This window comes from Saimiri boliviensis, chromosome 4 (genome assembly GCF_048565385.1).
Source record: "Saimiri boliviensis isolate mSaiBol1 chromosome 4, mSaiBol1.pri, whole genome shotgun sequence".
NCBI lineage: Eukaryota > Metazoa > Chordata > Mammalia > Primates > Cebidae > Saimiri > Saimiri boliviensis.
In genome coordinates this window covers 107331695-107346837 of record NC_133452.1, presented here as the reverse complement: position 1 = coordinate 107346837, position 15143 = coordinate 107331695, and the positions used below count along the sequence as shown (strand labels likewise).

Below are 15143 nucleotides of genomic sequence, written 5' to 3'. Positions count from 1 at the left end.
TTGTACACGTTGCTAGGTTACTCAATTTTGAGCTTTTTTCTTTGCAATACATAATCGTTTAAAAAATACTGAAAGAGATAAGAAATAGGGAGTGGAAACCAGTAGTGTGAGTAAATGAGAAATTGATATCTTAAAGGCATTAGATATGGTAATAAATATATTAGATTACTAGAAGAGAAAAAGTATTTGAATAGTAGCCAAGATACAAACTACAGTGAAGTACTTTCAATTCTAAAATCCCCTATTTTAATTTTTCTAAGTTTCTCAGGAATGGGCATTTTAGTATTGCTCCTTAAAAAGTTTTTTACTGAATGAAATAATTTTCCTTAAATTACAAAACATAAGATCTGCTCATACTGATTTTGTGTTTGATTTACTACTCACTGTATTGCGTCTAACTTAGATTACCCTGCAAAAATATTATTCACATCTAATGATATTTCTGGGTATCCTATAAATGAACCCTGAGAGGTTACCTGGAGAGTCTCGTAATGCTCCCTAGCTGCTCTTGGAAAGTATCAAGACTATCTGTCACTGACTTCCTGCCAGGGCTGGCCCACTGGCCATCAGACCTCTGGTTGCATCTGGTTGTCCTCTTCTTCCCACTGCTCCATTGTCGCCCTTTGGGTGTTCCCCCCACCTCCCTGTGCTAATGCTGCAGTTTCAGGGGTCTTCTCTCAATAAGTGGATTTTACCAGGCTCCTTTCTGTGTTCCTACCTTTGCACTTGCTGTGTGACCTGGCAGGAGTGCCTCTCCTGGATTCTTTGTAGATCTGGTTTCTCCTTCTGAGATGATACCACCTTAGAAAGCCCTTTCCTGAGCATACAATTCAACTCACCCTGTTAGTCTCTACCACAGTGCCCTTACTTCCTTCCTTTTTAGCACTCCTCAACCTCCTACACCCGCCCAACTAAAACATACAACTCTATGAGAATAGCGACATAGTAGACACTCAAATATTAATAAGTAATTGAAACATGAATGCATTTTTAAAAAGATTAGTACCAACATCCTAAAGGCTCCTGGAGAGGGGCATTTGAGCTGAATTTGAAAAGTGGAATATGTGAAGATAGCAGGATGTAGGAAAACGGGTTTGAGAAGAGAGAGGCTTATGTAAAGGTGATCTTATTAAAAAAAAAAAAGCTTTGGAATGAAGGGAGGCATGTGCATGTCTTTACTGGGCTTTATGAGGGAAATAGGAATAAAGCATAAGCTTTGGGGAACTAGGAAAACCTTTTATCTAGGAAAGGGACATGATCAAAATGGCACCAGTGTGGCATCTAGTGGATGAGTTGAGGTTCAGGAATTAATAAGAAGTAAGTGTCCACACCATACTTCCTGTCTTGCTGATATACATATATATATTTAGGCTCATTGGTGACTAAGCTCATTAATACCCCAGGATGAAACACAATAGAAATACAAACTGGAATTGTTTGTTTCATCTGTATTTATGCATTCAGAAATATTTACTGATGCCTGCTCCATGTCAGGCATTGTACCTCATCTGGGCTTGTAATCTGTGTATATGGTACTCGGCGATGTTTTTGCATACCTAAAATGAGACACCATTTAAGAGATGTAGCTGTTGATACTCAAGCCAGTGAAGCCAAAGCTGGCAAATACCTCCCTAAATAGGAAGGATATGTATTTAATTTGAAAAATGTCAATGTATTTATTACCCTACACAGTAATAATTAGATATCTAGAAACAACTACAGGTATGAAATATAACTGTTGAAATGTGTGCTTCTTTTAAGAAACTCCAAGAGCTACATGGAAGCATGTGTTGTTTTCTTGTTTTCCTTCTGATGTGCTATTTGGTCCTGAAATACCCATTTTTTTTTTCTGCCGAGACATACACATGCAACCCACTTTAGCTGTAACATCCTTAGATTACTATGTCACAAATTTTACCTTGTTTTGAAACTGGAGTACAGTGGCTGATTTTACCATTTTTGCATTTATTTGAAAAGCTGAATTGTAGTAATTATCAGCAAAAATAGTTGTTTTGCTCAGAAAGAGGTATATTCTATCTTGAAACTAGGTTGTATTGTTACTGCCGTAGAAAACAAAGTGGCCTTTTCAGAATATTAGCGTTTGTAGCTCTTGCTGATTGATAGGGAAAAGTTAGTTGCCATAGTGATTTAACAGCCTCTGGAGGGAATGCAGTCATGGCCTTAAGCATCCGGCAACCCACCCAGATGAGAGAGCCCCTCTGAAAAGGATTTCCTTCCATGGAAATTGAGTTTCTGAAATAAAGAGTTTAATTTTGTAGTTAACATTTGCTTATAGGTTTGTTTTGCACTTTTACCTGCTGTAATTAAACGAAAAACATTTATAATAAAGACAGCATATATTTCTTCAGGGATGGCATTTAATAACAGTTTTTTGTGTTAATCATTCCATAAATGTGTTCTCAAACACACAAAATGGCCTTTATATTTGTATTTATGTGAGCTATGGAGCTTAAAAGCAAACCACTTCGACACGATGTTGATCCAATAAATTTATTATTATTGGGGGTTTTAGAGTTTCAGTATATATTCTTAGGTGGAAGGAACTCTCATGGCCCATCAAAATCTGCTCAAGCTGTGCTGGGTGAAAACAGCACTCATATATAACATTCATGTAACATGAGCAAACCTGCAGTTGGTTGTTTTGAATGCTACATCGCTCACAGATCAGGTTGATGTGTGAACACTGTATTTACAGGGCCAATACTGCACATTTGCTCTGCAGCTGTGTTTAATGGTTATCAGTTTGGCACACAGCGTGGCTGCTTTGGAGGGAGAAAAGACACTTCTTATCCCTTTTTGGCAGTTATGAAGTAACCGAAGTACCGACTGCTGAATTGATTCACATGAACTTAATTAGATTTGCTACATAATTAGCATTCGAAGAAACCTAAGGAAAATCCATGTGGGTTGGTGATTTGTTTTGTCAATTGTCAGCATGTGCATTTTGTGGGGACTAGGAATTGAAAATGAAATTGTAATGCACCATAAACCCATATGTATTATATGCATACATAATTTTTAAAATAGTTTTTGAAAGTGATGCTTCACAGGAATGACTGAAATGCTTATCTCAGACAACTGGGACCTGTGCACGGGGACTGATCCATCTGCATGTGTCCGTGTCTGCTTCATGGCACTTATGTGTGTACAACTAGCTTTACACCTATCACAAGAGCCCACAGCTTTTTAATAAACACCCCAGTGCCAGCTGTGAGGGCTGTGCCAGTAACCACTAGTTGAAGCTGGAAAGTGCAGTCAGAGATGGTGAGGTCATATACTGCACTTGTATTTACATTTTAGGGTTAATTTAATTGCAGTGGTTTGTTCTGGTATGTGTTGCTTTAATTGCAAAAAAAAAAAAAAAAGATTTTAATTTTATACTCAAAAGACATTTCTTTAAATACTCCTGAAGTTTTGTTCTTTAGTATTAGAGTTTTACGAAGCGAGTTAACTGTGGAGAATAGCTATAAAATATTTACCATGAGGAGAGGTTAAATTTTATATTCCAGTTTAAGTTAAGGCTAGGTTAAAACTTGGAAACTAGGTTTATTTAAAATATTTTCTAATCCGTCAAAAAGTTGTCACATTTTAATCAAATTACTTCATTACCTAAATTTGTCTAGCCATAAATAAGGAAATAAATGAGAGACAACAATGATTTTTTTTTTACCCTATTTATACTAAAAACAAACAAACAAAAAAACCTTCAAACTTATATCCTACCGTAGGCTGACCATAAAATCTCAAGTCAGAATCAGGTTCAGATCAGAATTCAAAACCTGTTTTAGAACTCAAGTGGCAGCTCATGCCCTGCACTCAGGCAAACTACTAGGAATTAACCAGAAAGTTCCACCCATGTCCATCCTTCCTCTCATTTGCTCATCTTCCCAGCAAGTATTAAAAAGAAAAAACAAAAAAGTACGAATTCGTACAGAATCTACTATAACTCTAATTACAGAGATCCTGTATTCACAAGTGACTGACCCCTGCGTCCCCCAAAAAGGAATTAAACTGCTAAGCTTTTTATAAATGTTTAAAAATCTCGATTGGACTTGACATAAACAAGCAGATAATTCTGCTAGTTTCTTTTTCATAGGTATGATAATAGCACAAAGTACAGAATCCCCCTTGTATTCAAGCAAGACTCTTTTGAAAACTTAAATCTAAATTCTTCTGCAGTGCACAATTTTTAACCAGGAGACTTCGTGCATATACCAACAAATGTTGTACACCTGTGTGATATTGGTCACCTCACTTAACCTCTCCCAGCTTCAGTTTCTTACTTGTCTTGACTACTATATAAAGTTGTTGAAAGGATTAAATGAGACTTTGTATATTTATTTATAATTAAATAATAACTGTGTGATTATTAGTCTGGATACTATCTGTTTTATTTTTTCTGTACACATGCACATATTCCTTTTTTAAAACAGATAGGCATATGGGCAAATATATTTTTTTTCTATATGCCTCCATGTTGTTTCTCTGGATTTCTGCCAGAATAGGATGTGCTGATTATGCACAGAATTGTTTGTTTGTCAATGAGTGCTTATATAAGCCATTATCTTTAGTGTACGACAGATATGCAAACTCCTGTTATTTCTGGTACCCTCTAATTCCTAATTGAGGGACATGATTGAATTTATGTAAGCCCCAAGTAAGTAGATAAAAATTATTAAGTAAATGCTCTGGTTCATCTAAACAAAATACGTGACTAATAGCATTTTATATGCACTATATACATTTAGTTTACCTAAATTTATTAATAATATCTCTGAACATTTTTAATTTTTTATTTTATATTTAACCCTAAAAGTATCCAGAAGCAGCTTCCAGTCACTAACTACCTCTTCATTAATGGATCAATGGTTTTATCAGATTTATTAGAAATTTGTGTATACTGAGCATGTAATATGTACTTCGTGAAAATATGTATAAAACTGGGTTCATCTTATCAGCATACTATTTACCCAATTATGGTAGTAAAAAAGGCAGCATGTATACTTTCCCCCAAATTGTGAAATGTCTCCCCATTCTTGAAATCCTAATGTGAAAATATGTGCATGCAAATTAAGACATTCAATTTGAAAAGCTTCTTTGTATAAAATAGTAACCAAATTTAAAGTTAGAACCACAGGGTAAATACAGTAGAAAACTATATTTTGGATTCTGCATTTTATTTTAATTGGGTACAGACAATAATTACAATTGCTAGATTTGTTTTAATGAATAGTTTGAACTCATCATGCTAGCAAAAATCATCTGCATATAAATAATAGAGCAATTTCCAGCCTTTTCTTACTTAGGTCAGATAGTCCTGCCAGAAACTTGTTTGCTTTGTTAATTTATTCAATTATTAAACTTTGAGAGTACAAAGATAAATTTACTAATGGGGTTCAATTAGCAAATTTCTGATTACATTTCCCTAATAATTGATGGTAACATAGAACATTTATTTCTGCTGTGCTTTATTAGTAAAACTGCAGTGATCTGGTGACTGGAATTAAACTGTTGAAAATGCCTGGGTCTGATTTATTCATTGAGCAAAACCAAGCTTTCAAGGCTGTGTTGCTATGGCACCTAAGATTAACTGTAAGAAAAAAAGTTTAATTTTAGTAAAAACATTGGTACATCTCTTTTGGCATTGTGTAGATAAAAATAGATCCCTCTCCCCTTTTTCTGGTCTTTTTTTAAGTTTAGCAAGTTCTTTTGCATTCTTTTAAACATACACTAAAAGAAATTTAGCATATTTAAAGAGAAGGGAAAAAGCAGTAAAATAAAACTTTTATCGAAAGATTTTAATTTGTAAAATAGCACATATTTCAGTCATTTTATATCTATATGTACTTTTTATTTAGCCTCATTTAATCCTTTCAAAAACTAGCTTCTCAAACTTTTTAGAAAGATGGTGCCATCTAATAGGGAGAAATCACTCTATTCTAGTAGTTTCATTTTGTAATTAGTCTTCAAACTTAAAAACAGGTTGCAAAACTGGGACAGTGACAAGTCCTTGTAGAAATCTTAATTTTAATATCACTCCAATCTTCCAAGTTCTAAAAGAATATATTTTCTCTTTCATGAGACAAAGGAATTGCCTGGTAGCTTTAGCCAAGATTGATTTCTGCCTTCAGAACACCATTTGTTGGTGTTAGACTGCTAGATCAAGAATTTGTGAAAGAAAACAAACAAGAAGAAAAATTGAATGCTTTGTATGATCATCAAAAGTCATTTTTCAGGAGTATTTTACATTCTTGGTACTAAGCAAATCAGAAATCCTACCTTACAGAGAGCGATTTGTTCATGAGATGACCAGTGCTGCAAGTCCCTTATGTTTATCATTATGTTTCCACATTCTAAGGAAATTCCACTTTCAAACGCCGTCAGTGCTTTCTTCTATAGGAAGAATTTGAACTATAAAATTTGAGAAGCTTCAGCGTCTGTGGAAATTTGAGAGCATTGCCTTTTTTCCTCTTTATTGAATGTAAAGTGTTTTAACAAAAGCATGGTAGCCCGGTACATTTTAAATGTCAAAACTTGCACATAGTGTATCTCATAAGGAATTTAAACTTGAGACTCTGAACTTTTAAAGCCTCAAACATCTTTAGAGGCCAGTCACAGCAGCAAATAAACAGAATGTGCTGCAGAGAGCTGTAGTGAAGAAAATGTGTTTTTGCCAGTGTTTCTCACAGCACTCTGCAGGTGAATATAGTGAGGAAACTTTGGGTAATAGTTCAAGACCGTATCCAGGGGAGAGTTTGAAAGCAGAACCAAGCTTTTAAAGATTTTACCTGGAAAAACAAAGTGATTTAGATGAAGTGCTAGTTCTTACCTTTATGATTGCTAATTTAAATTTTATAGAAATTGAAATGAGTTAATATTTTAAAATATTTACGTGTCATCTCTGTACTACAATAAACAGTGTACTTTTAAAAAAGTGACTTTATATAAGATTATAAATTACAGGAATGAGTTGTCACTTCCTTGTTACTTATTTCTGGTTTTAAAATAGCAGAATTTATAAAGCTATAGTTTTGGGAAAATAGTAGTAATTGATATTCTTGTAATTGTTATAATAATCTCTAAAGTAATACATAAATTATTGATTTAATGTTAAATTCTGATTTTAAAATTTACTTCAGTTTCTACAGGTAATATATTGAGATTTTGACAATTTTATATTAACATATGCTTTTATTCTGACACAGCTATTGAATTTGAACCAAGAATCATTTCTATGCATTTGTGAATACCATTCTCCAACTTTGTTTTAGGTAGCTAGATTGTATCCAAGGAAACCCATTTCGATCAGAAATAACATTGCTTTCTAACTTCAAAAAATAAGCATCCATTTAAAAAATGGAACCTGAATGTAAATAAAAATCCTAATTTAGGATTCAGTTCCATTCTTTAACTGGCAGAAAGAAATCTTAGGGAAAAAAAATTTACCAAATTGCCAGTAATTTGCATTAAGGAAGAGATGGATTTTTTTTTTTAAAGTCAGCAGACATTGAAGATGGTTCAGCGAAATAATAGAGATCTTAGATTCTAATTTAGTCAAGATGATTTTACACAGAAGCTTTGTTGAAATAGGTGTGACAGTAATGTTTTAGGTCTTATACAAATCTGGATGAAATTATATTATTCATCTGCTGTCTTCATTATATTGGTTCAACTGTGTTTTAAAAGTGAGAGACCGTATATCAGAGTGTATGTTCTGTGCATCTCATGTGCATGGTCTTAGCAAAATAAAATAAGCATAGCTCTAACATTTAGGGGAGCATCCTGCTAATTTTGAGGTAGGTTAGGGACTCTGCTTTGTGAATAATTAATTTCATAGATCCATACTTTTGAAAAATTGGTACATACTAATATATTTTTAAGCTTTATTTTTAAAACATGATATGTATTGTTTAAAGCATTTGCTTAAATGAAAAATAATATTTTACATTCATATAGTTGTATTTATTTAATTCAGTAATGAATTTAATTTGGAGTTGTTGGCATACTGCCTTCCCAGGTTTCTGTGACTCATGTGCTGAGAAAGTGTGATTCAGGACACCAGAATAATTTTTTCTCATTTGCTGAAACTCATGTTTTGACTATGGGCAAATGTTCATGGCAGATTTAAAACAAATTTAAAGTAAATATTCTGTGATAATATTTGGAAGCTGAGTGATGTCTAGCCTTACATAACTATGACAAATATAAATTTGTGAGTTCACGGACTTTAAAAGTATCAAATATACATCATTTTAGAATACCGGTCTTGTTTTTCTCATATTCTTAGAGTTTAACTCTTACACTGCTAATTATTACCTCTAGAAGGTAATTGCATTTAGAAGCATAATATCTGCTGTTTTATTAACTTAATAATTAAGGACTAAATGGAGTTCCAATTTAGGTTTAAAACTAATTACGTTCACACATCATTTAAAGCTTTTTCTTAATTTTGTTTTCTAGTGAAGAAATGATAGCTTCACGATCTCTGTATGTCTTGTTCAGTACTCATTATATTTACAGCTTAATTTAGTCCTGTCCAAATAAAATATATTCTCATAGTTAAGTGTGTTGTGGTAGTATAATGATTACAAGAAATAACCTGCACCTTGTTGTTTGCAAAGTAATTTAAATGTTAGTTTTCTGAGTTATTACTTGGAAATTAGGTTCCTCCAAGGAGGAATATAAAATCCTGATTTTTCAGATAATCCTACAGGAAATGTATGCCTGTTTTGACTTATGATATGTTTCTTATTACAGTGTCCTGCTTTTCTGACTTTCCATTAAATATTTAGAAAAATTAGGTAATAGTTTCTCAGGAAAAGAAAGGAAATTTATCAGTTTATACCAGCTATATAAGAAGTAGGAACATATATAAAGGACCTGTAATTTTCTGATCTCACTTTGAACTTTCCTTCAGTTTTCCAGCTCAAGATGGTATATAGTCTTGCACAATGAGCTGTATCCAACTTTCTGTCAGAAGAATGGAGTAAAAATTATTCCACATTGTTCTTAGAAAGAAATCTGAGCCTGGAATTGTCTTGCATTAAAAGCAAAAAGCAAATGATTGCTTTAAAAACACACCAAATAATATTGGCTGGTCTTTATTCTTGACTGTTTTTTAAAGTGTGTATACGTTCATTAGATCCATTTGTCTGTTGGGCTCTTTTACTCATAGCTTTTTGGAAGTCAAATGATAGGCCACTTTTCTAGAGCGGGAAAATAGGCGCTTTGTTGGGGCGCAGAGGGATTTCCAGACCCCAGTAAACAGCAGTTAGTTTGGGTGTCCTGTTTCCCACCAGGGGGCAGCACCGGCCACTGCCTTTCCTAGAGGCCTGAGTGCATTCTGGCTTTGTGGCAGTGCTCTCCACCCTCCTTTCTCATACAGCACTTACGTTATTTTTGGTATTTTTCTTACACGTTTTTGGCTTAGTAAGTGTTTAATAAAGTAGCTTATTAGGCATTGTGCCATACGAATGCTACTTTTCAGGTTTGACTGTTCTGTGTATCTGAATTTTGTCTTTAATGATGATTTGGTCTATCATTTCAAATACCTTGTGTTTATTATGAATATGGGATTCCTTTAACTTATAAAACCTAGCAGTTATTGAGCACATGAAACCAGGTACTTTTTATATGCTGCTGAAGAATCTAAGTAGGCATAGAGGCAAGATAACAACAGAATTATAAAACGATAGGAAAATGTAATAATGGGGAATTGTATTACTTCTATTTTGATGTTGAATAAACAGCCTTGGAGAGGTTAAATCACAATAGAGCAAAGATTTCTTGAGATAGATTACCAGATTCCATGCTGTATCAATTATATTATGAAACCCTGCCATGAAAAAAAACAGAAAGATTTGTTGAGGGTGACTGAAGCTACGATGTATGGTGCCTGAGACAGAGATTTCAGTGATGTAACTCCATTGACACTGTGACAAGAAGAATTAGGGATTGACATACTTAAAACTTGAGTGGAGAAGTAGGGTTAGATATTAAGAGATCCAAAGGAATCTTGTGAAAACCCTACTATATGTGTATTTATGGGCATGTAATATGTAACATATTACATTCATCAAAACGTGGGAATGAATGATGTACTCTTAATTTGTAAAAACCCCATAAATGTATTTTATTTATTTTTAAACCATAATGAATCTTATTCTTTTAATTTGTACTTGTCCGCTCTTACCTGCTAGAAAATTTAAAAGTTCTATGTCTTCCCTAATTTTAACAAGATACTTTGTTTTCCAAAAATAAAACACAATGAAAAGATAAATTTGTTTTGTTTTTTTACAGAAAACAGGCAAATGAAGACAATTTATTTTGCCTGTGTCTATGATTTTATGATTTGGAATTGTTATTTCACATTGTTTGCTTTCTTCTCTGGCTATTATGTGTGTTGCAATCCAGATGGCTAATATATAAACAATTGGAGTTATGCTTATTAGAATCATTTAGTATAGCTTAGGAGGTTCCCAGTACCCAAGACCATTTGTTCATTGCTCCGTGTTTTACCCTCAGGCTCAAGTTAGTGTTTTCAGCTCTTTCACATATCTTAGCCTCTACCTTTCTTTATATGTGAAAGAGGCTCCTAAGACTGAACTTAACTCATATGCCCCTCAAGGCTATGTTGTAAAACCTTCATAATCCCAGCCTGCCTTCTGTATTACCATTCTTTTTTTTTTTTAAATGAATGATAGGTTCTTATATTGCCCAGCCTGCTTCGAATGCATAGCCTTGCCTCCTCAAGCCCCCGGACAACTGGCCTGAGCCACCATGGCTCCCTACCATTCTTTTTCATTCCTAATTCATTTTTTTCCTTTATTATTGCTATTCTTAATAGTAGTGTCTTAAAATCTGCAGAAGAGTGACTAAGAAAATGGGCTTTTTAGTCAGGCTTGAATATTACTTGGCTGTGTATGTAGTGATTTGACCTGCACAGCCTCCTTTATCTTGGTTTCCTCACCTATGAAATGGAGTATAATACGGACTTCATAGCTTTAAATGAGATGAAATATAAGTCCCGTAGCTCATGCCTGGTGTCTTATTATTAACATAATTGAGAATGAAAATTCTCCTGTTGCCAAAAGGCATATTGAGAAAGTAAATTCAAATACTCTATTCTAAAATTTCACATGCATCTTTTGGAAGAAATAGCTACTTTTCTTTAAGCCCCTGATAATGTGAAAGCACCTAAGACAACAGAATATATGTAGGTGGTACTAAATTGTTGTTTTGGGGTTCATTTTCAGTCTTTCTTACTGGACCCTGGGTGCAACTTTAGAACCCAAATAAGCTAGAGAAAAGTTTCTCTAGGTGCCTGTGTTGCCTCTGGTTGTATGTTACACCATAATCTGCTTGGGAGCCTCACAGCCTCATCTATCGTTGTTCCACATGGACTGAGCCAGCTCACATACACAGCTCTGCAGGGAGAAAGACCATAAACAAACTCTCCCTGTTTCTAGCCCATATTTTGCATAATACATGTAAGTCTCCCAACAGCCCTATGGGCTATCCCATTATTTAATCCCCAATTTATGTGGCTTACTTTTTCTGAATGAAAAATCATCAAATATGGTTAAGATATGGAGCAGAAGAATATGATTAATCTGAATTGTCATGAAAATTCAGGGCACATGGTTGCTATGGTTATGGCATCATGTATTTATAGTGGAGAGATACTTTATCTCCATTAATCTACAGACTTGCCAATGGGATTCAGTATTTCTCTCTCTCTCTCTCTCTCTCTCTCTCTCTCTCTCTCTCTCTCTCCCTCCCTCCCTCCCTCCCTCCCTCCCCCACACCCTCTCCCTCTCTCTCCCTCCATCCCTCCCTCTCCCCCTCCTTTTTCCTCTCCCTCTCCCCCACTCCCTCCCCTTCCCACTCCCCTCCCTCTGTGTGTATGTGTGTACACATATATACAGTCTCTGCATTAAAACACTGAGGCTGAACAAGGGTGTCCTGTTTTGATGGTAGTTCAAAGAAACATACACATAAATTATTTATGTGTGAACCAACTGAGTGAGAAGTAACCATATAGCTGCTTGATTGACCTAAGGGTCTTATTTCCAACTGCTTAAAAATAAGTGTAAACTGAAGTTCATGGAAGAAATAACTTAAGGCTCTTTAATATACTTTTGTTAGTAAAGAGAATTTCAAGCTGTTTCAGTCAGTCAGCATATATTCTTAAAAAAAATTGAATACCCTATTCATAGTCTTCTCTTACATTCCTTTGAATTATCCTCCATGATTTTTACAATACATTTTATGTACTTATAGTAGTATTTTATAACAATGCAATGCCACATAATTTATAGTAATCGTTTCCAAATTAAAGAAGCCCTATGTATAAAATCACAAATTTATGTAACATAAAACAGGAACTTTAATTTACATAACAATATGATTATTCACTTTACTGTTTTACTTTATTTCAGCATCACTTATTACAAAAGTAATATTGTTTTATAAAAACCAAAACAATATATTATAAAGCAGAAAGTAGATGTCTTCTCTCACCTCCTTGTCATTCCCAGCCTCAAAGGGTAACCACTGTTTACAGTTCAGTATGTCCTTGCAGTAGATGTTTTTCTGTGCTTGTGTAGACATATAGATGTATTCCTGGAAAGAGTGATGCTTGCATTCTTGAGGAGTTAGGAGCATTGCTATTTGAAAAAATAAAAAGCTACTTTGGTGATGTTAGTTATTATGCTGAAAAGGAGTGATTTTAGCAAATACTGACAAATCTTCTTGTGGTGGGCCAGCTTTCCAAGTTACTAGTTCAAGAGAATAGTCATTGTATAACAGGTGTAAAATCAAAGGCATTTAGTAAAATTATTTTACCCTTAATTTTCCATGGATAGTTTGTTTATGAAGAGTTCAGTATTCAGGGAAGATAGAAAAACAGCATTTTGTCAGCTAAATTAGTAAAACTGACCTAATCCCAAATTGACAATTTAAAGCTCTTTAAAATTACTTGTTGCAAACAAGAAACAATCCACCCAGTCTGTCATCTCTTTTCAGCTTATTAGTAGTGGAATCTCTTAGGTGGCTCTTTAAAGCATGTGTATTAAAAGTCCTAAAGTTGTTTGTGGAGATTTCCAGTTGCTAGGGAATGCCAATACTTATTTGGTGTCTGATATTGTAAATCATGGTAGTTATTGGGGCCAAAGGGAGTTCTGTAAATGTCCAATAGGTTCTTTTTGGAGCTAACGTGTGCTGTTTGCATTTTCTTTCTGCCCCAGTACACTTATCACTGGAGGAAATCACACAGAGGGTAGTGATAAAGCATGAGATGTCATGATTCTTTCATGTAACATTTTCTACTCAAATTAGAATGTAAACATAGTATAATATATAAAAAAAATTGGGCTTCCTTAAGTCTTTTATAAAGCAAGGCAATGTGCAAACAGATGAATAAATACCAATGTTTTATTTTGGGTAATAACTCTGAATGTTAAAACTAGTATTTTCCTCAGAATAGTTTAACCACCTCCCTTTTTAGATTTTTTAACTGTTTAAACATTTTATATTCAGTCAGGGCTTGGTGTCCCACACCTGTAATCCCAGCACTTTGGGAGATGGAGGCTGGGGATCACTTGAGCCTAGGAGTTTGAGACCAGCCTGGGCAACATAAGTAGACCCCATTTCTACGAAAAAAAAAAAAAAAAGACCAGGCGTGGTGGTGCGTGCTGACGGTCACAGCTACTTGGGAGTCTGAGGTGGGAGGATTCCTTGAGCCTGGAAGGTTGAGGTTGCAGTGAGCCATGTTTGCACCACTGCACTTCAGCCTGGGTAAGAAAGAGAGACCCTGTCTCAAAAACAAATTCAAATTTGAATATTTTACTAACATTTTTTTCTCCCTGAAGATATTTGTACAGTGTTCTACTGGGGTTGAGGTTTTACATATTTAAATCAGATCTCTAGCTTCATGGGGCTCATAGTCTCTCATAGGAGACAGATAATTGAGCAACTGCAATGGATTATGCCAAGTTCAGGACTCTGGGAGCTCAGAGCGGAAGCCCCTCCTTCATCTGCTCTGTAGGTTTGGGGAGATGCTGTCAAGGAAGGCTTCCCATCGGGAGTGATTCCTGAGATTAATAACCTGAGATTTGTAGATATATCAGTCAAGCAAAGAGCTGTGAACTTGGATTATGAGTGGCCAGAGAACAAGCAGCATCTGTAGAAGCCAGACCATGAGAGAGATGAGAACACAGTCAAGTAACTCATAGAAGTTCAGTCTGGCTGGTGCATGTAGGAATTACAAACATTTATTATGAAAGTAATATATGTATATTGTATAAAATGTGAGGAAAACAGGAAATGAGAAAGTATTCTTGCCAATTTCATTCTGCAGAGTTAACTACTGTGAATTTTTGTTGCATTTTTATAATTCTTTCCATTTATAGTCATAGAACAGCTTGTTTGGTATTATTCCAGTCTGGCTTAGACAATAGATATTTTATAGGTATAAAATGCATGTACATACATGAAAACATAGTAAAATTGGAATCTGCTGTTACCTGCTTTTTTCATATTACAATATACTTAAATATTTTTAATGTGCTTAGATGAAATTGTATTTTGAGTAAGTGAAATATTTTAAGTTTCACTATTTCATTTCTGTGAATAAAACGTATTTTTGAAGTTAACCATCTTGATTCATGTCTGCAGGAGGAATGTTTCTTGAACCTAGAGGCTCCTATATCAAGAGTATGTGGTTATGACACACCATTTCCTCACATTTTTGAACCATTCTACATCCCAGACAAATGGAAGTGTTATGATGCCCTTCGAAAAATGATCAACTATTGACCATATAGGTAGGTATGCCCTGCATTTTGAGAAAGCTATTATGTATCTCTGACGTTAATGTCCTATTAACCAAGACACAACCACCATAAGTGTTTTGTATTTTGGTAAAAGGCAACTTTATGAACAAAATACGTGCTTTAGAAGAAAATTCAAATTTATAGTAGTATATTTACATTTTTGGTGTTGTTTTTGAGATGGAGTCTCACTCTGTTGCCCAGGCTGGACTCCAGCGGTGCAATCTCAGCTCACTGCAACCCCTATTTCCGAATTCACGTGATTCTCCTGCCTCAGCCTCCCAAGTAGCT

General features: G+C 34.7%; 1 protein-coding gene across 4 annotated transcripts in view; it reads left to right on the top strand.

The window, feature by feature from the left end:
* BCKDHB (branched chain keto acid dehydrogenase E1 subunit beta) overlaps window positions 1-15143 on the top strand; it is a 250309-nt gene that overhangs the window by 218363 nt on the left and 16803 nt on the right. For all 4 annotated transcript variants that reach the window (XR_012517288.1, XR_012517289.1, XM_074398023.1 and 1 more), the window contains exon 10: window positions 14698-14846. Coding sequence is in view for 2 of the 4 variants with exons in the window: in XM_074398023.1 (XP_074254124.1) it covers window positions 14698-14838 (141 nt within the window). In the remaining 2 variants the exon portion in view is untranslated. The remainder of the gene's footprint in view (window positions 1-14697; window positions 14847-15143) is intronic.